This window comes from Phalaenopsis equestris, unplaced genomic scaffold, assembly GCF_001263595.1.
Source record: "Phalaenopsis equestris unplaced genomic scaffold, ASM126359v1 Scaffold000167, whole genome shotgun sequence".
Classification (NCBI taxonomy): Eukaryota; Viridiplantae; Streptophyta; class Magnoliopsida; order Asparagales; family Orchidaceae; genus Phalaenopsis; species Phalaenopsis equestris.
In genome coordinates, this window is record NW_018164609.1 from 1,069,232 (window position 1) to 1,091,651 (window position 22,420).

Genomic DNA, 22,420 nt, shown 5'->3' on the forward strand with positions numbered 1-22,420 from the left:
GAGAGGGAGATCACAAGGTGCAGGAAGGTGAGCATAGAGGAGGGTGCGGAAGGTGCGCCTCGCTTTTGGCATAACATAGAATTCATTTGTATTTATAGGTCTCATTTATCATATTTTTTCGAAAAATATTAGGTGTGCACATAAAATGGGTGCCCGGATCCAACGACTGTCAGAGAAGGGATGTGGCAAGTAGAGGGCCCACTTTTCGAGTGACCGCCATAGGATTCATCTTTTGGTCGTTCAACTCTTACTTAGCAAGGTGATAGCCAAACCTCGTATCTAGAGATGATTGACTAGCAGTTCAAATGATATTTCGATCAGATTCTCAGACGATTGACTTATTGGGATTCATCATTAATTTAGACTAGACATACAATAAGTCGATAACAACATCCCGAACCTCTGACGATTGGTCCATATTCTTCGGTCAACCCCCAAATCCACAATGACAGTAGTCTGTAGTGGACTGTCAATGTGTTTTCATTGATCCGTTGGTAAAATTATCAATCATTAGATGTTCAATTCTCCATACAACAGTAAAATCTTCTTCTTATATTTCTAACCTACTAAGTTGTACATACAACAGTTGACAATTTACATCCACAATAAACTTATACATTTCGGTGAGTGTTTGACGTCACGAAAGAATGACTGGTGTTCATATCGGCAAACACCACAAAATGACATTTACAAAGTTTAGTTAACAAATTTAGAAGGTAAATGATAATAATGAATACACTGCTATTTCAACTTTTAAAAAGGATAAATATTTCTTTTCAAACTTGCAAAAACTTAACGCAAATATGATGAATCAAAAGCATTAAATCTAGATGATAAAATTCTAAATTTCAAACCATTGTTTGGAATGACGTAGAAAATAGAACTACAAAGTAGCTTCAAACTAATAAAAAATTTAAATTGAAGTTCAATAACTTCAAAATGCTAATCAACCACAAAAAAACATGGCTATTGAAAGTAAATCCATTGAAAACCTAATTACAAAGCTCATCGTAGCAATTAAGTTCCTTTGGATTGTTGAAATTCTCCTTTTTTTTCTTATATGACCCAAAAAAAAAAAAGAAAAAACATTTAAAGGTCCAATCACCAATATGATTCTATGAACCCCTAAGTTATGCAAATAAGATGACTAGAAAGGTGTGGCTCACACGGGCCAAAGTAAATCAATCTTTAATCTAGTCTGCAAATATAAGCCAATTTAGGCTGGCTAGCCTCTTCGCGAGCAAGTCTGCCATTCAAGCAAAACTGTGCTCAATGGCCAGTACTTCAATTTAAAATAAATAAATAAATAAAGCAATTTTCTTTCTAAAAAAATCCCATCTTTCACAAAACTAACCCTACAAAAACCTTTCACCACGTTCCTATTTCAACAAGAAGCAAAGTTCTCTTCTCAAAATCGTAGAATGAGGGAGTAATTTTGCCAACTAACTTGCACCAGAGCCAAAAAAAAACCCAACTGATTTGTGAGACAAAAAACCTAGGCTTCCCATGGTAATGGATTTTGATATACTTTGTCAATAGAGGAGAGAACAATATAATGTCATAAGAGAATTACAACTTTGTTTTCCTATAAAAGAAGTACAATTAAGACAAAAATATTATAGCTTAAGAGCCATATCAAATGAAAACAAGAACAATCGACTTCACACAATTCTTCATTTCATAGATTAAATGTTAAAACATTCCAAAAAAAACTTTTACGGGTAGTTTTATTTTAGCGTGGCTTGCCTCCGGTTGAGCTATGTGCATAATAATCCCTCAATAACCTCTGCTCCGCGGTTATTAGGGGGTTATTGGGAGGTTATTGAGATATTAATTTCAATAACATATAACCCAAATAACTTTCACGGGTCTATTTCGATGTTATTCATAGATTATTATGAGGGTATCGCAGGATTAATGGAGTAAGCACACATAACTGTTTGCATATTCCGTATGTAAACATTTATCCCTGTTTGAGAGATCCTTTAAATTTTCTTTTATTTTTTCTGTAAAATGGAAAGAATTGAACCGAGTGAAACAGAGAGAAGGGCTGGAGATTAGCACAAAGAAGCGGCAGCAAGGTCTAGCCTTCACCGGGACAGGCTTTCGTTGAAGCGCCGCTGAGGGAAGCAGGAACCGAACTATTGCGCAGTAGAAGTGAGGAATAAGGGCATGAGAAGGCATAAGGATAATGGAGTGAGACGCAAGTTAGGTGGGGGAAGGAGACGACGGAGCCGACGGAGGTAGAGACGCGGGAGACGGACGGGACATTCGGTGGCTAAAAAGAGTAGTTTTTTATTTTGGATGGCTGTTTTTAAATATTTAAAGTTCAGGTGTTAGTTTTGTAAAAATCTCTAAATAAAATCAAGAGGTTTTACATTCATTGTATGATTAGAGGCTGTTTGGTTGCAAATATGATTTAGGGCCTGTTTGGGACAGCTTATAGGTGTGGCAGCATTTTGAAAACATCGTCTGTTTGATTGTTTCTCGTGGCCGTACCGCGTATACCACAATCCGCGTTTTTCATCCTAGGTTTTACTACGGTGCCCTCGGCCCGAAGTCGCTCCTCTCCTCTTTCGTTCTTTCGGCGCTCTTCTCCTTCTCCTTGGCCGAAGTCGCTCCTCTTTGGTTTAAATAAAATTTTGTAAATCTTGTAAATCTATATTTATCAAATATAAAATTTTTTGTCAGTTTTAAAAGCATTTAGAATAATATATCAAGATTTATTTAATAATCAAAGATAACTATTAAATAAAAAATATAAATGAGGATCTAAAACCTTAAAATATATAAAAAGAAGCATTTATATTAATTAGTAATTATTTTTTAAATAAATGCTTATTAATTGGTATTTTAACATTAGTTACTTATTACTTGTATAAATTTAAATTTATTTAGAATTCTATTAAATAATTTAAAACTTAAAATATATCTTTATTTATTAATTAATTATTAAATAATTACATATAAATTTATCTAATTATAATTAATTTGATTATATATAAATTATCTATTAATTATTAATCAATTAAAATAATAAAATTTAGTTAAAAATAAATTAAAATCACAAACTCAAAATTTTATTCCTCTATCTGCATGAAAGCCTCTCCGACATCCTCCGCTTCTCCCAGTTCCGCCCAAAACTTCCAGATATGTAAAAAACCATCGCTTATCTCCCACCCTATTGGTTTCACCTAAACCATATTCTTCGTGAACAAATATTTACCATGCAGTAATCATTAGAGCTATTTGGGAGGGAAACGATAGGATCACGACTTACAAAAATCACCAAAGCTGTCATTTTTTTATCCTCTCTCTTCGCTCCTAACATAAACGATCGAGGAATATAAGCCTCATCGTGTCATTCTTTTTATTGATTTGTTGCAATAGGATTTAGTTGTAATATGATAGAGTAAATTCTGTAAATTTGAATTCATCAAATCCTGAGATGATTAAATCCTGAAAATAATTTGGTATGATAATATATAAATCATTATAAACGATAAGACTGATTGACAATTTTAAAATAACATAACAAAATTCATCAGAGTGAACATAAAAAAATAAATATCAGATAAAAATATAAATGAATATCCAAAGTCTATTATAAACTGGCATTTACATTAACCAATAACTCCGCGCGGGGGTTGCGTGCGGTGTCCGATCCGCATGGATTAATTTTTCCTATGTATGCCCGAAGCCCACGCCTGCATCTTCCCCCTCCCGGTTTCGCCCGAAATCATCGACTTCATGATCGAAACTCTGCGATACACTTGCCATCATAGCTAGCTGGGAAGGCAGCGCCGGGATCGCGGCCTACAGAAACTAGTGGAACTCCCATCTTTCTCATCCGTCTGCTCCTACAAGAAACCATTGAGAAAGGTAATCCTGTTCGCGCCATTCTTCCTCTTCGCTCATCCCGGATTTACTGAATCCCCCGATTCACAGGATTCAGTAAATCCGGGATTTTGGGATTTTGGGATTTAGGGAGGCTTTTTTGGCCGTTTGGCAGGATTTAGCTTAAATCCTGCGTAAATCCTGCTTAAAACCGGCTGCCAAACAGCCCCTAAAAGAGCTATTATCTTTTCAAATAAAGAACCGATCAAGTCAGCAAGTCTCTAACTCTATCTGTTGATGGCAACGTAGCACGCAAAAAGGGTTTGTGCCGCCCGCCCTCATTTTTGCTACAATCAGAATCTTCAAATGAATATGCTACAATTGGGCTTGGCGGTCGTCTTGGCGTCTGGTCTCGCGTCCATCATTGTCTTCATCACCGGCGTCTCCAACTTCTGTAAGTTCTAACTTACTCCTTGTTACTTCGGCGCTGCTCTACCTGCGGGCGTTTTTACTAGATTTTGCATGCTTTATTAAAGTGATGGTTTTCGTATTCAAATCTCTTTCAGATGGAGGATCGAGAGTTTCGAATGAGGAGCTAAGCGCCATTATATCGCTGCGCAGCGGCGTTAGAAAATGTGTGGTGAGTGCGCTCTGTCGACTTAAGGTTAAAGTATCAAAGTGCTTTGTATGTAAATATAAAACTTTAGATTTGAGATATGTAAATACATAAGAATTGTGTGCTAGGTTTGTAAATTTCCCATTTTTTTTAACAGAGCATGTTGATAAGAGCATCAAACTGCTATTTTTTGAAATTTGCATGTGGCATATTTGTGAGAAAGTGTCCTGCAGCATGAACTAGAGTGTTTGTTATGAATTGGGCATCTCCATTGGAATGTTTGTGCTTCATAAATGGACACAATCAAACAGAATGAAAATGATAGGAATTTGAAATTGCCATAACAAAAATAATTACTTTTCTGAACCACATATCAGACCTAAAGAATATAAGAAATCACGAATTGTCATTCTAGAATGATAATTATTTTGTACTTGCTTCCATGGGTTTTCTGCAAAGAATTCATCTTTTGCTGATTGCATGTAATTATTGTAAATTACAGTACTAAATGCCATACAGCATATCATGTCCTGCTTTTTTCTCAACCAACATCTTCCTACTGATTTTTGAATTTTTTACCCTTGATTAGTGAAAACTTTAATATAATTTTTTACTGTTGTTGGCCATATATTCACTAATCTGCTAATCACTGCTCAGAAAGTATTATCTTCAACCTAAAATTCCTTACATAATTTATTGGCATAGTTTTAGAATTAGTATTCAATCTAACATCAGCTATGAATTTACTTGTCTGGGCTTAGAAGTTGGAACAATCAATAGTTCTTTTCTTCTTAAAAAATGTGCATGCTACAAACCTCGATATTGAAGATTATTGCTTTTGTTTAATGTTATTCATAACATGTTGAAATAAAATAATTCCTTTTTCCTTATGAGAAGTTTGTGTTATTTGTTATTTATTTATTTTAGCAATTTTCTATATGTGAGAAAATTAGGAGAGTAGATGTTTTAGATTCAACTTATGTTAAGAAAGCAAGAGGTAGACCTATGAAGACCTGGGCATATTGTATACTAAATGATTTTAATTTACTAGAATTAAATGAAAATTTGACACTAAATATGGTGCGATGGAGAAAAATGATTCATGTAGCCGACCCCACTTAGTGGGATAAAGGTGGCTGTTGGTAATTTTCTATATGTGACAAATTTCTTTATTTTTATGCTGATTTAAATTAGAAAACATATTTTTTGTTGTGATAGTGCAGAACGCAAATGGACTAGGTTTGCAGGCTGTTGGCAGTGGCGATGTTTGTCAAATTTCAATCAAGTTCCCGAGCGACACAATTTCAAAGTGGGTAAGTTTTCTCTTTTCATGTTTGCTAGATCTTACTGATTTTGATGAAGATAACAATAGTGATACATTGTAGCATAAATTGTGTCCTTTTCACATTTGAACACTGTATGCCATATTGTTTTATTTTTTATTTTCATTTTGAAGATAAGAAAATGTAGATAAATTGAAGTATTGAAATCTAGAAATTCTACATTAATTTTATTTTATTTTAATCATAAATGTATGTGAATCTAAGCTGTTTCTTTTATGGAATTTACATACCATGGTCTGTATGCTCTACCTAGTCAATAATAACTTTTTTTTTTCTTATGATTGTCCGGAGATTTTACTGGAACCCACCCAATGATCAAAATTGCAATTCTGCACCCTTAAATTATTTTCCTTAAATTTAGCTCAGTATTCTTATTTTTTCTTTTATTGAACATTTAACAAAACAGAAAGATCCCAAGACTGGAGAACTTGAAGGTTTATCGTTCGACTTCAATCTCTGCGAAGCAGTAGCTACGTGGGAACAAGTGTGTTTATTTGTCTTATAAAATGGTAGAACATTAACATGGATTGAATATTTTGGCTTTATGGAGACTAATTATTAATGTTATGTTGACCTACCAGGTCCGCAATAGCACTACCATACTTACAAAGGAGTACATTGACGCTCTACCAAATGGGTGGGAGGAGTATGCCTGGCAGAGAATCAATAAAGGGGTACTTCTGTAAGTAAATTTTCATACGGATTAGAGTGATAATTTGCATTATTGAGACACATAAACTATAATATCTTGCATATCAGAAGATGTTTCAGTTCTATGGTTCATCTTATTTAAGGAGCATTTACATACATCACACATAATTCTTGTATATTTACATATCTTTTACCTAAGCTTTCGTGTTTACACATATAGCACTTGAATTCTTAATATCACAAAAAATAACACTATTACCACCTTTTAAATTGAATTTCATATTTTTTATGCATAAGTTTAAAGCACCTAAATGGTATATATGTATATATGAAAGTTTTGGTGTGGGATATGTAAATACAAATGAATTGTGTGCTGCCTATGTAAATTTCAATTTTTTAAAATATCTTTGCAAGAACTAAAATGATTCCGATTCAAATCTATATTTATGTTTTGTCTTCTATTTGCTAGTCTTCTCTCACTTAGTTCTAATATTATTTTTATTGTTGCTGTTGTTGTTTTTGGGCATTATTTGATGTGCCAGCAACCGTTGTGAGAACAAGACATTGTGCATGGAAAAACTTTCACTGGTAGTCCCTGTAAAACCACCACTCTTGCCACGACAGTTCGTTCGTTGTGCAGTTGTTTGTAAAACCACCACTCTTGCCGCGACAGTTTGCTCGTTGTGCAGTTGTTGGTAATTCCGGAGATCTTCTGAAAACAAAATTTGGTGATGAGATCGATGGTTATGATGCTGTTATTCGAGAAAATGGCGCGCCAATCCAGGTCTTTTCTACTTTCTCGGCATATTTGTGAAGTATTATTCATCAACTTTTTACAATTATCTCACAGAATTGCAGAATTACACGAAATTTGTTGGTAGGAAAAGTACATTTCGGCTGCTCAATAGAGGATCGGCAAAGGATCTGCAAAGGCACTTGATAAAGTTGTAGAGTTAGATGGTATCTAGTTGCACTTATTTTTTCAGTTTTTCTTTTTAAGGCAGATTTATGCTGAATTTTATACATCGAACAGAACAAAGGAAGGAAGTTCTTATTATCAAGACTACAATCCATGATATTATGAGCAAAATGATAAAGGTGCGAGCTATTATTTGATTTAAATGTAAAGTTTTGTCTTTCTTCCGAAATATTTCTGTGCAATTGTTTGATTAATCTCTGTTGCTATATAATTCATGTTTATGCGCTATAGATTTAATGTGCTTGTTATGTTTAATTAGATGTGACATGAATTTTTTTTTCTTTTATTGCCATCCATAGATTGTAAAGAAAACAATCTGTTTCAAAATCTGTTTCATTAATGAAGTGGACCAATATGTTTTTAGTTAGTGCCGGAATGAAGTTTGAGGGATTGAAGTTTGAATAAAGTCAAATGCAAGAGACGAATTCGCACTATTCTTTTTCTTACTCATTATGGATCCAACGAGCTTTACTTGATATGTTGAAAACCAATGAGTTTTATTTTAAGAATCGTTTGGTATAGCTAGCAGATAACAGCAATTGATTAGTGATTCCTTTTGGGGGGTTTAATCAGGAACATTTTGTGCCAGTGTGATTCCACTGATGATGCTTCAATGTTACACTTAGCTGCATATGCTCATTGTGACTCGAGTGATGATGCTTCAATGTGACTCGAGTGATGATGCTTCAATGTTACAAAAATAAAAAATCAGGATCACAAGATTTATTATTATTATTATTATTATTATTATTATTATTTTGCCGGGGACTTACATTTTACATTTTTACCACCTAGTCTTTCATATCACATAAAAAATACTACTAATTTAGCTTTTAGAAAGTGAAACACACCTTTGCATGCTTAAGCAAGGTAGCATGTCTGTAAAAATTAAAGTTTAGGTGTTAGATATGTAATACATAAGAATTGTTAGATATGTGATATGTAATACATAAGAATTAAGTGGTATATATGTAAATCTTCCTTTTTTTTTACTCTTGTGCTTCTGCCTTTTCTTGTTTCATTTTTCTGGGTGGTGTAGTGGAGCTCTTGGCTGCATATGCTTTTAAATTTTGTTAATTTATAATGCTCTCTACAGGAAATTCCAATTCATAATCCTGTATATCTTATGTTGGGCACCTCTTTTGGTTCTGCTGCCAAAGGAACTGGGCTGAAAGCCCTCGAATTTGCTCTTTCTATATGTGATTCTGTTGATATGTATGGCTTCACTGTGGATCCTGGCTACAAAGAATGGTAAAGATAAAATGAAGATTTACATACACACCACATAATTCCTATGTTTTACATATCTAACACCTATTCAATTTTTACATCCATACCACCTTACCTATACATGAAAAGTTGTATTTCATATTTTAAAAGTTAAAATGATGGTGTTTTTGATGTGATATGAAAATTTAGGCGGTATAAATGTAAAAAACAATATTTAAGCGTTAGATATTGAAAAGAATAGAAATTGGGTGGCATGTATGTGTATGCCCCAAGATAAAATAGTACTGTATTCTCCTTAGAAGCGGCTTTTGTTAGTATTAGCTAAGTTGAGCCGAGATTATTGTGCAATTTCTTCAGGACAAGATATTTTTCAGAGTCCAGACAAGGACATACTCCATTGTATGGAAGAGCATACTACCAGCTAATGGAATGCCTAGGAGTAAGTTCCAAGGTTTCCTTTTGATCTTTAGCTATTATTTAGTTCATGCAGGCTTAATTTTTTCTATTTCAAAGCTTGTCAGGATCCACTCTCCAATGAGGGCAGATTTTAACAGGGTGGTTGAGTGGCTTCCAAGTCCAGGCACAATTGCAGCTGCTAGAATTGCATCAGAGAAACTTTTGAGGTAATCTGACATACAACTTCATGTCATTAACTGCCTTATTCCCCTTTGGTCTTTTGTTCGTATCGCAAAGTGGGTCGACGCCAGCTATAGTGCATGTTGCTCGCCTGAACTATGTGGGATAAGTTTTATGTTCTATTTGTTGTGAGATATACAACAGTTGATCTGGTAATGTGTGATTTATATATAAATCAAACAGAAGAATGATCAACAAAGCGAAAAAATAGAACGAGAAAATTTACACCAGAAAACAGTAACACAGCGGAACATACAGATTTGCGTGGTTCAACAAATTACCTTCGTCCACTGAGTTGCAAAGAGTTTTACCACTTGAGGAATTTACATCAGTCGATTGTCTCGACTTATAAGAAGAATCTCTCACTTCGTTGCTCTCTCTTCATCTCTCTCTGTTCTTCTCTCTCTACACCGAAATACACCGAAAAAACTTTACACTAAGATACATTGAAGAAGATAAACTTACAATAGAAATAAACTCAATTTCTCTTCTATCACAAGCCACCAAGAAGAAGCGAAGGGAGAACAATCTTCTTTTTCTTCCTTCACCGCAAAGAACTACACTTTGCACATCTTTTTCTCTATCCTGAGGAAACCCGAAGAACTTTTCCTCTATCCCGAGGAAGCCCGAAGAACTCAAAACCCTGACTGAGAAACTTTCTTCTCTTCTATTCATAACTTAAAAGGAGACAGGAGGCGGCGTCGTTTCGCGAAACAGGGAAGGCGGGAACGGTTTGCGGGAGATGGGGCGTGACTTGCAATCAGAAGAGAGGGAGCGGTCGCAACGAATCGCGATCGACAACAGGGAGGCGGAAGCGGGAAGCGACCGAGCGGGGGCGGTTCCTATCGAGCTTCAGTGCTAACAATCTCCCGCTTGGAGACCGATATATAAGGTACAACATCTTCTTCCTCAAACTGATATCCTCCATTGGCGGTGTCGCCCTTTTCTTCAAACATGAATAATCCTCCATGAATCCTCCACCTCTATAACTCAAAGCTCCTGTCTTCACCCTAAAAGACCAATTGAAGCTGTGCACAACTTCAGTTTCTTAATATTAACGCTCTCAGCCAACATATCTGCAGGGTCAACATAGTTTTGCACCTCCAAACTATTTTCTAGATTACTCTTGTCTCTGCTTACAACTCCCACTGCATGGGCAATATCCCGCCTCTGTTGAAAGTTTTTTTCAACAATTTTAGCCTTGTACTTTTTACTGTCATAATTCTTAGTCTTCACCTGACACACTTGTTGTGTAATGCCTTCTTCCGTTGTAGAAGTTTTGTTAGCTCTCACTTGTTCGAACTTTCATCTTGCAAGATTTTCTCATAGCTCTGTGGTTCTCCACCATCTGTTTGTAGAACAATAGGAATGGGTATCCCGGACCCACTCTTTTCTTTACTTCCATCATCAACAAAACTATGAACTATCAACAATGGTGCATCCTGTACTTCTTCAGATATCATATTTGCGCTATTATTCTCCATCTTCTTGGGATTCCTGCAGTTCCTCTTTATGTGATCAGTCTTGCCACAATTCCAACAGGTTGTCTATTAACCATACTTTGATTTTGTTCCCCCTCTATGTGAGTTTCTGTCATAGATCTCTCTCTGAAATCAACATTCAGTGCCGAACTCGAACCTGAGATCTCGTCAGAATCTTTTCTGCGCACTTTCTCAACCAAAATCAAATAACGAATATTATCACATTTCAGTTCAGATTTTCCTGCAAAACTGCTAACTATCATCCTCATGACTTCCTAAATCTTTGACAACGATGCCAACAATACAAACACACGTATCTCATCATCAAAATCAAGTACGACAATTGATTTGTGATAGTATTAAAATCATTCAGGTGTTGAGCAACAGAAACACCTTCTGCTATCTTCAAATTGAATAACTTGTTATCAAGTACACATTGTTATTCATCGATAGCTTTTCATACATACCTGATAAGACTGTCATAAGATCTGCAGCATTCCTCTCATTGACTAAGTTGTGTGTAATATACCTCGTTATGGTCAATCAAATAACTTCTAGCACTTGTCGATCCAACAAATTCCATTCAGCATCATACGCCTAGTACATCTTTTCTAGTCGCTTTCCTAATAACGGAAGATGAAGCTTCTTCTCATAGAGGTAGTCTTCTATCTGCATTCTGCCACCAGCAAAATCTATGCCATCAAATTTCTCGCAAATTTCTCGATCCTTGAAACACGATCCTTGAAACATTCACTTCATCTACAACCATCATTCTTTCTCAGATCTGAACAAAACTCTGATACCAGTTATTGAGAGATCTAGATACACCACTTGATGTGGTATATATATAAATCAAACAGGAGAATGATCAACGAAGCGAAAAAATAGAACAAGAAAAAATGATCAACGAAGCGAAAAAATAGAACAAGAAAATTCACACCAGAAAACAGTAACACAGCGGAATACACAGATTTACGTGGTTCGACAAATTACCTACGCCCACGGAGTTGTATAGGATTTTACTACTTAAGGAATTATTACTAGTCGATCGTCACGACTTATGAGAGGAATTTCTCACTTCTTTGCTCTCTCTTCTTCTCTCTCTGTTCTTCTCTTTCTATACCGAGATACACCAAAGAAACTCTACACCGAGATACACTGAAGAAGATAAACTTATAAGAGAAATAAACTCAATTTCTCTTCTGCCACAAACCACCAAGGAGAAATCAATGGAGAACAATTTTCTTCTTATTTCTTCTTACTTCACCGCAAGAAACTACACCTTGCACTTCTCTTCCTCTATCTCGAGGAAACCCGAAGAACTCTTCCTCTTTCCCGAGGAAGTTCGAAGAAGAGCTCCAAATCCTGACTGAGAAACTTTCTTCTCTTCTATTTACAACTTAGAAGGACACGAGAGGCAGCGTTGTTTCGCGAAACAGGGAAGGCGGGAACGGTTCGCGGCAGCTGGGACGCGACTCTTGCGATCGTAAGAGAGGGAGCGGTCGCGACCAATTGCGATCGACAACACGGAGGCGGAAGTGGGAAGCGACTGAGCGGGAGCGGTTCCTATCGGGCTCCAGCGCTAACACTATTTTACAACATTTGGTTCAAAAAATCCAAGATTGTGTTTTATGTTTACTAATAGTTTTGTATTTTTTTCCTCTGTATTGTTCCTGCTTGAACTTCACCGCTGTCTGTCCTATGTTCAGGTGAACAAAGTTGAGATTCACATCATAAATTTTTTATAAGATTTGCATGCATACCACTTAATTCCCATGTATTTACTTATCTAACAATTAAAAATCAATTTTTACATACATGCCGCCCTATCTTTGCCTGAAAAGGCCTATTTCAATTTCACTTTTTAGAAGTTAAAAAAGGCCTATTTCACTTTTTAGAAGTTAAAATGATGGTATTTTCTATGCGATATGAAAGATTTGGGCGGTATGAATGAAAGTGTAATAAGCAAAGTTTAGATGTTAGATATGTAAATACTTAGAAACTGTGGAATGAATCTAAGTGTCCCAAATTTTTTATGGAATATTTACATACATATTATACATGCATATTGCTTAGTTCCCATGCATTTACATATCTAACTCCTAAACTTAAATTCTTACATATAACCCATCTTATCTATGCATAAAAAATGGTTTTTTTTTAATGTGATATGAAAAATTTGCATGTAAATGCCCCAATTTCTCTATTAAAATTAACGAAATGAATTTAAATTTGATTTTTTTCCCGGACTCATAACATTTATCGCTGCTCATTTTTCACAGGCGAGTAGGAGCTGGTGCGGGAGAGCCATGGAGGCCATGCTCCATCATCAAAAAGAGAGACAAGGGGAAGAAGACTGCAGACTTGTCTGAATTTCGTGATGCCGTTTTGAAGCACCAACAATACGTGAAAGGGGCAGCCATGTATCCTCTTGAGCGAAGTCCTGGCCATGGTATGCTCTGCATCATCCCTGATGCTTGAAATCAGTCCTCATTTTCCACAGTCCTTCAACTCCTTCTACAGATTTCTACTGATATTATTTACAAATCTGCCATTACCATCCAATTTTTTATACTTTTTTGAGCCTCATCTGTTTAATGTAATAAAATTTTGGACAATTTTTACCTATCTTGCACCGAAATTTTGATATTTACATGCATACACTTAAACTTATGTATGAAAAGTTGGATTTGATTTGTGAACGGTGATGATTAGTGTTAGTTTCATGTGATAGGAAAGAATTGACTAGTATATGGGGGGTGAGATATGTAAATTTGAAGGAGTTGTGTGCTGTGTATGTAAATGCCCCCTAAAAGTTATTAGTTTTGAAACTATATGTTGGCTATGAAACCAACCAAATGGGATCTTAATTACAGCTTCTTAATCTGAATTCTATATTCTTTATTGAAATCTGCAAACTGCAAATTGATTTGATTTGGTTTTTATGCATGCATACAGTTCATTTCCTATGTATTTACATATCTATCAAAGGAGGGTTTTTATACATGCATACATATGAATTGAGCCCTTTTATTTTACTTTTAGGGTATTTGCATAAATACCACACAATTCTTATGTATTAACACATATCAACTACCAAAACTTCAATTTTTACCACTCGATTTCTATGTTTTCAGTATAAGTTTGGGGTGGCTTACAAAATAAAAATTGAAATTTATGTGTTTGATATGTAAATTCATAGGAGTTCGGTGGGATTTATGTAAATTTCCCTTTATTTTTTTTCCTAGATTGTGTTGCCTAATGTTATATTAGGACATGCTTGTTTGTTGGATTTATTTCTAGTTTATTGACATTAATTTTTCATATTCAATTTTAGTTTTAAAGCAAATACAAAGGAGGGTTTACATACATATCACCCATTTCTTATGTATTTACAAATCTAACCCTTCAATGCAAATAAGCACATTTTCATCACCATCTATGCATAAGGAAGTGTATTTCACCATGGATATTAATAGGTGCATTATGCATATTTGGCCCTAATGTATCAATGGACATTTGCATACATATCACCCAATTCATATTGTATTTACATATCCGACATCTAAACTTTGCATTAACAAAAAGATAAAATAAAATACTACTATTTTAGCTGTTGAAGTGTTGTACATTTTTTCATGCATATGTAAGATGATATATATGTAAAAATTAAAGTTTAGGTGTTAGATGTGTTATTACTTAGGAATTGAGTTGTATGTATGTGAATCTTCGTATCAATTATAAGATGAGCTAAATTTTAGAGTTGATTTTATTAATTTAAAACTCTTTTTTTTTTTTTTTAAATCATATTTGATGTGTACTGGAAAATCTGCGGCGGTAGAGTAACCAATTATTGTCATAGCGTTGTATGAGAATTTAATATACACACAGATGAAAGAGAAACAAACAGTGATGACTCGATAAACTTTTACTGGGAAAACCCAGAAAAGAAAAAAAACCACGGGTTTTAACCCAATTGTGAAAATATACTATTGAAATCAGAGCTCTGGATGACTTTTTATCAATATTTGAATATTTCTTACTCAAAATATTATCTCGAGATTCGTGTCGGATGATGAAAAATTTATTTGTGGCGTATCAATATTAAATTGTAATTTTTCTTTAGAGTTCTATTGTTAGAATTATTAATATTATTTACTATATTAAGTTGACATTAATACAACACAACTTAAAGGTACATTATTTGGTTGCACTCAATCAAATATTTATACCATTGAATTCTTTTAGGAAGTTGGCTCCCGTATTGCGTATTGTTCGTGGGTTCATATAACCCGAGAAAACTTGTGTAAGGAAGGCGAATGAAGATAATGGATGTATTCTCAATGTCTAAATTATTTGTTTCGTTTTTCTATCCTTCTTTGACATGGTCGATAAGGTGATCTAATGAGAGGAGGGGGCAAGAGAGGTCTCGTGAGAATTACAAAGTGAGATCCACTAAAAAAAGAACAGAAGAGTTTATCCTTTTACGATCTCTTCTCCATCCTTTTACACGCAAAACAAGAAAATATGATATTACAAGTAATGTATGACTTCCGTCTACTGCATCTTGTTGAAAAAATCATGATGTGTGCGCTAGACAGCTCATAAATCGGGATGTGCCATAAGTCCATTCTTAATGTTAGTATTGGCATTTGTATTTGCAAATGAGGCGAGCTAGATTGGTGAGCTTGATTGGTTAGTTTGTCAGGTTGAACAGACAGACCAATTCTGCATGGCAGTACACCAGGTTAGGTCCCTTGGAGCCATAAAGTCTATTGGGTATGTACTTCAGCCCCAAAAAACCGATTTCTACGTACACATACAATCGAAATGCAATAGCTTAGCTTAAGTGCAAGAAATAATTAACTACAATAAACATTTCTTCCTTCGATCATAATTATCGAGTCAAGGCCATATAGAATTATAAACTCGTTTAATTTAAAATATATTTATTTAATCTAGTAACAAAATAACTTAGAATACTAACATCCAATTTTTATTTATTAACAAATGTAACACTCATGTTTTATTTTTCATATTTATAACATATCATATCAAAAATATTATCACCTATGTAGGAAAAAATTGAAGTTTAGGTATTGGATATATAATTCTATAAAAATTAAGGTATTTTTATGTAAATGTTTTTTTTTAAATAAACATTAAAATCACCCCACCGGTCCGAAAATTAGTGGACCGACCGGACCGGCAACAGACCACCCTATTCCATATCTGCTTCGAGACTCCTCGTTCCTCACCGGGCTTTCGGGTTTCTCCATCTTTGCTCTTCTCAAAATCGTGATTCCGCCAATCGCCCGCATTCCGATCCGATAGGCTTTCTAATCGATTGATACAGACAGCTTCGGTGACCAATTCCCTGGGTCTTCTAGGGTTTTGCGTCGCAAAGGATTGCCGATTTTTGTGCTTTCGTTTCAGCTGATTCGATTGAAAGTTTCGGAGTATTTTTTCGAGGGAATTGACCAAGTTGGAGACTTTTTGTTCTTTTTGAATATCGAAAACGTGTTTCCTTGATTTCCAGGCCTGTTGGTAAGAATTGCTTGTTGAAATGGGATAATTTACTGCCGTGCGCCATGAGAGATCGACCAAAAATTCCTCCTTATTTTTTCTTCAAATAGTTTTCAGGTTTGGAATGTTTGCTGGGCCGGCAAGAAGGAAGTTTTGATGTTTGGTAGTGGAGATAGATGCTGTTTATTACTGCGGAAAGTAGGTTCGAGATTAATCAGTGTGCGTTAGGATTATGTTGCGGTGCCATTGAAATCTGAGGTGGATATGGTGGCTTCCCAGCTAATGAAAGTAGCTGGGTTCATCCACTCAACTCTCTCAGGTTACTCAACGCCAGCATGGGCAGCAGCCATTGCTGGTGTTTTTGTGATTACTTCAGTATCGCTTTCCATGTTTCTTTTGTTCCATCACCTATCAGCGTGCAAGAATCCGGAGGTTCATTTATGCTTCTATTTTCCAGTGCTTGTTCATTTATTGAACGCAGTTCGTGATTATCGATTACTTTGGTGTTTTGTATGCTTCTATAGGAGCAAAAGTTTTTAGTTGGTGTTATCTTGATGGTCCCTTGCTATGCTGTTGAGTCGGTATGAACTCGCCTCTAAAGAATTCCTGTTTAAATCTAGCACATTTTTAATACTTTGAAGAAGGTTTAGCTCATCCCTTGGATGCCAATATTTTTATGATGGTCTATTTACAATTAAATAGGCAAACTGTCATATATTGTAGATTAGTTTAGTTTATCTTGTTTTGCAGGAATAACTTTCTATTTTCTGTAAATATCAATAATTGTTATCATTAAGAAATAAATGTAATAAGATTTGTTTATTTTTCTATATTTAGAGTGTTAGATGTAGACTAGCTCTAGGTTCTTCTTAAGAAGGCTTAGAAATTGTTTGAGATGCTACGGCGTCTTCAATTTTAAGTGCCAGCAGTTTATTTTCTATTTGTTTGTTATCATTTGGTAAATTAGTGAAAATGTCTCTCTAAATCATTAGCTATGGCAATGATGATTCAAAAGGAGTCTGACAATTACTTTTACATAATTCTGGAAAGCACAATTATGGTATTTTTGGGGAGGAAAAACAGCTTTAGAAAGTTCGGTGAATTGGTTGAAATATCGGCCATTTTCAGTTTCTTGACTTGCCATCTTCAATTCCAAACCGTTGCACCTAAATGTGGAATTTGATGCTCTTTAATACTTATAAGAGATAAAGATAAAGATGAAGTATTCATATTTAAGAGGGCTGATTAAAATTAATAAAGCTTTTGATTTGTTTTTTAAAGAGTATTCATAAAAGTATTAGTTATCCTAGTGTCATTGCTGCGTGGATTTGAGTGCTTGGAAACAAGCTTAGACAAACTTATTTGTTAGTTGTTAGCCAACTTATGTAATGGATTTACAATAAAACTATGATATCCATTGAGCGAAGTGACTAAAATTTAGGAGATTAAATTGAAAATTGAATTGAGTAGTTTATAGATACTTGTTTTCGATTTATTGGACAATGCATAGTGGGAAATAAAAGTTTCTATTTGCCTTATGTAAGATATTTAGCAGACTTTCAGGGTGTCGGGGCTTTCAACATTTTGTTAGGAAAATTGATTGAGACAGATTAGACATGCTTAATGGGAACTAAAAATTTCCAATGTTAGGTGTTGAGCTATTATTATAAGAGAAAGTTGATCCAATTTTTCTTTTTTCTTTGTTGTTGAAGGCCTTTAGCTAAACTCTTGTTAACAACTAATCAAGAAATTACTTGATCCATGATATAAAAGCCATGATATTCTAATTTTCTGACATCCATAGGTGATTAGGTTCTCCCTAATTGCTTCTATAAAAATATGAAATCACAATTTATTTCCGCACGAGTAAAGGTCATTTGAGAGGCAATCCGACCATTATGCTTAGCTTTTTCGTTTCTATTGTTGTTATATTGAACTTGTCAATCATTTGATGAGGCTTGAATCCTTGTATCTGGTGGGATACCAATTTACAATTGTTTTATTATACCATTTTTTCTCTGTTGGTTGTTAAGGTGTTAGGGGCTTTATTTGCCGTGCAATTATGCCAGTAAACCAAATGGTCAGACTATTTAAAATTTTTTTGCAATATAACTTTTTAATGCATCTTAGTAGAATTGCACAATTAAGCTCGTAGTGGTATGCCTATCTTCTCAATTGTTTGTGTGTGTGGAGCTTGATAGCACATCAACAACAACACTCAGGGCATTTCAACGCTCGAATGCCATAGGGAAGCCCCAATGCTGAAGAGTGAAGCCCGGATGCCAATAGGCCAGGCTCCTAGTGAATCGAGCACTGGGAAGTCATGCACCATGAATGGGCACAACTGCATCATGGATTGGTCGTTTCCAAGTCTGATTAGAACATTTAGAATTTTGGTGCTTCCAGAAGAACGAATTTAGAAAAAGCATGTGGAAATGCAATGCTTGGGAGTGGAGCTCCAACACCAAGAGCAGTTTCTCATCTATCATAAATCAATTCGCTCCCAATTAAGGGTTGAATTAAAGAGAAGATTTAAGAAATTTAAAGGCAATTTTAAGAGATTGATAGAAGAAGAAGGGTAAGCTGGAAGAAGATAATCATGGAGCTATCAAATTTTGGTATCAAAGTCAAATTTCTTGAAAGTAATCAATTTAAACCTACGCCATCCCCACTTCTGCCTAATTTGTGACTTCCTCTCAAAAGTGAAGAAAATCCTGAAGTACCTACATGTTGCTCTCCTAAGCTATCATTCTTGTACAAAATTTTTTCCACCTAATCACATCTCTAAGTTAATTGATTCAGACACCCTCCCTCATTTCAACTTCAACCAAAACGAAATAAACAAAAGGTCTTAATGTCACCTTAGCTCTAAGGCCTATATTATTTCATTTATTGTGCTACTACCATTTAAGAGATTTGTACCAAATGTTGAATTGGCAGAATATGCATATGAAATGTAGAATTATCTTCTAAAATATACTAATTACATTTGAATTCAATTTCAATTTACACAATTATTGCATTTTACTGTCTATCTTTTTAGCTTAAAACAAATTTAAATCTTATATTAATGCGTGACTTATTACTCCTGTTTCGTTGCCTGTCGTAGTACTTTTTATGTGCTAGTTTGATTTCCAACTATGCTTTTTTTCTTGAATATTGAGACCAATGTGTTTCTATTATCATTCTTTAGCTTCAACTAAGGTTGCGTTTGGGGAAGCTTGTGCGTTTCAGGATAAACAGTTTATCCTGAAATGTGGCCCGCGGGTCGACCTCGGGGGTCAACCGTCGGGCTGCATTTAGTGTCAAAATGGACCCGCGTTCTTGAATAAGCTGGCAAAACGCGCGATCCAAACGGTACCGTGGCGTTTTAAAAACCGCCCCTACACTTATAAGCTGCCCCAAACGGGCCCTAAGTTAATTTCACTTAAAATTCTTATTAATAATACTACATCTGTCTCATAAGTCTCCAAACTTTAATAAATGTGTCATTTAGAATAAAATTTACGATAAATAAAATTTGCATTGTAATTTTTAAGCAAAATAATATTTTAAGATAAACTAATAGCTTTATATTATCAAAGATTATTTTGATTTTTTTTTAATTGTTTAGTTATTGAAAGGAGAAGAATTCACCATTTTTGAAAAAAATTGGGACTTAGTGCAAAAATGAAAATCAAATGACTCAAATACTTCTATAAATATACTCAAGGAATTGGATAACTTGGCTAGATTAATTGGCTCACTGTACTATTGGATAACTAGCAAAATAATTGCCTTTATGTGAGTTTTGTATCTAAAGTGTCAATAGCCCAGGCACAATGTCTACTTTACTTGTGTTTTTTGTATATTTTCATTTTTTTTTCTAAAAGAGAATTATATTTTTTTTGAAAATCCTCAAATTAATTTTTAAATATTTTGTATAGTTTTATAAACAACCATTTTTTAATCAATTAGCTAAACAAATTTTGTTTCAAACCAAAATGTAAACAAAATAAAATTTAAAAATAGAATATAAAAAATAAAAGTGATCCCAAACCGCACTTTATATTTTTCAGGAGTTTTTCTTTGGCACTTTTGTGTGATGTCATTAACTGTAAGTACAAATCATGATGTTCTAAATGATATTTTTAACGAGAAGAAGTCAACATGTGATTTATTTAAAAAGTATGTGCTAAATTGTTTTAGTAACATGTGAGCACATACTTTGTGAATTAATTTCATGATTGAACTTTTTAATTCATCTCCTTGACACTCCTTTGTATATGTTCATATTTATTTATTCTGCAAACTCTCATGCATAGGTCAATGTGCTCATTTAATGTTTTTATTTTTCATTTTTAAATAAAATGATTGAAATGTTTAGTATTCATCTCCATTTGGACTTTTTGGAAAAAAAATCTTTCTTCAGATTTTAAAGTTAAAAATGGTAGCACCGTTACCATCGTTAGAGTTTCGAGGCCATCCTTTCCAATGTCCATAATGCCTTATTCTGATGAATTATGAAGATTAAGGATTGGGATGCAATATTATCACTAGATCATACTCATTTGAATGTACCGTTGTTTGGGAGCATTATGCTTTTCTGCTTTTACTGAGAAATGTAGAATTATTTACTGCTTTGAACTACTCAAGTGCTTTTGAAAGAGCCATTGGATGCTCTTTATATATTCATTTACTTTTTCTAATACTTTTTCCAATTATTTTGATATTTTCTAGCTTGTATGTTATCATATTAACATATTCATATAGTTGCCTAAAGTGCAATATATTTTTTTTTTGTTTCAGTACGTGTCATTAGTGAACCCAACGTTAAGTGTTGATTGTGGAATCATCCGTGATAGCTACGAGTCCTTTGCCATGTACTGTTTTGGAAGATATCTTGTTGCTTGCTTGGGTATGGTTCGTTACAAAATTTTCTTGGATAAATTTACCCTATTTTTTATTTATATGTTATAATTTTAATAGTTTTATTTCAAGAATCTGAATTGTAACATATGTTTCACAATTACACGTTATCAGGTAAATGCTTGCTTTATGTAATGCTTTAAATGCTTGAAACGTGGAAGGCTTATTTGTTGAGACAATGATGATTTAGCTATCTTGATTTAGCTATCTGCTTCTTTGATAATTGCATGGTTGCTTCCCATAAATGCTGATAGGCTCATTGTTGAAAAATCATATGCTAAAAAATAATTTGGTTAATATTTGAAAACAATTCTTTCCATTTATGTTGTTGTTTGATACTGAGATTATGCCTTTTTCACAGGATGATGTAAAATACTTATTTTTTTTGTTGTCTGTTAACAACACTGTATATTGACACTTGAATGATTTCATAAACTTTAGTAAGGTGAAATTTTATTAGGATTATCCATAATATTCCTTTTCATTAGCAGATCTAATATGCTTGATAGTAGTGCCATATCGGGTAAGGATCATTTTATGGAAGATGGGAAGGATTGCACACTTCTCATATTTATTTTTCATGATGAAAAGCCAGGTTTCACATAATTAATCTTTTATGAAAGTAATAAATTTTATTTGAATCTTCTATGAAAGTATCAAACTATTTGGCTCTAGTAATATTAGTGATATGAGGTTGTCTCCATACATCAATGCGGGTTAAGGAAAAAGACATTAAGGTTTCTGAGTGGGTTTGGAAATGGGTAACTCTATGATGTTTTTGGCTTTTGACACACCTTAAATTGGAACTCATCAAATTTTATTTATTGAATAATACAAGAATATAGATTGTAATACACTGAAAGATGGATGACTGTCGGCACTATTTTTGGTGTGGAGTTTGCCCGTAAGAAGCTGTCAGTCATCGGAATTGAAATCCCGTTGCCCGCTTCGGAAGGACGTTAAAAAAGTTGGGTTTTGAAAAAGATGAAGTCAAACTGACTTCATAATTTTCATAGTTTAGATGAAAGAGCGATTTACCTCAAATCCTATAACTATCCCGAAGGATAAACACAAGAATCGAGGGTGAGGCTCGATCAAATAAACTAAAGAAAATTATGACATCCGTTTGGTCTGCGAAACCAATGTATTGGCCGACAAATTCCCCTATTTAATATAAGGAATTAAATAGGGTTTATATTATGCTGGGTTCGGG

General features: G+C 34.3%; 2 protein-coding genes across 4 annotated transcripts in view; both read left to right on the forward strand.

The window, feature by feature from the left end:
- Nucleotides 1-3,657: 3,657 nt before the first annotated feature.
- On the forward strand, nt 3,658-13,362 carry LOC110022088 (sialyltransferase-like protein 2). The gene is given in 15 exon segments (XM_020720878.1): nt 3,658-3,882; nt 4,147-4,291; nt 4,404-4,477; nt 5,677-5,766; nt 6,203-6,280; nt 6,378-6,478; nt 6,990-7,038; nt 7,088-7,231; nt 7,306-7,356; nt 7,359-7,407; nt 7,481-7,545; nt 8,523-8,677; nt 9,014-9,095; nt 9,170-9,279; nt 13,056-13,362. Coding segments are annotated over 14 exon segments (1,335 nt in total). The 5' UTR covers nt 3,658-3,882; nt 4,147-4,203; the 3' UTR covers nt 13,255-13,362.
- Nucleotides 13,363-15,980: 2,618 nt separating this feature from the next.
- The window catches only part of LOC110022103 (protein LAZ1-like), a 30,325-nt gene continuing 23,885 nt past the window's right edge, over nt 15,981-22,420 (forward strand). Inside the window, exons 1-4 of one of the 3 annotated variants that reach the window (XM_020720898.1) lie at nt 15,981-16,320; nt 16,410-16,731; nt 16,824-16,880; nt 21,088-21,196. In XM_020720898.1, coding sequence (XP_020576557.1) covers nt 16,564-16,731; nt 16,824-16,880; nt 21,088-21,196 — 334 coding nt within the window. In that variant the 5' untranslated portion in view covers nt 15,981-16,320; nt 16,410-16,563. The remainder of the gene's footprint in view (nt 16,321-16,409; nt 16,732-16,823; nt 16,881-21,087; nt 21,197-22,420) is intronic. The other 2 variants (XM_020720899.1, XM_020720900.1) reach the window with 2 other exon arrangements.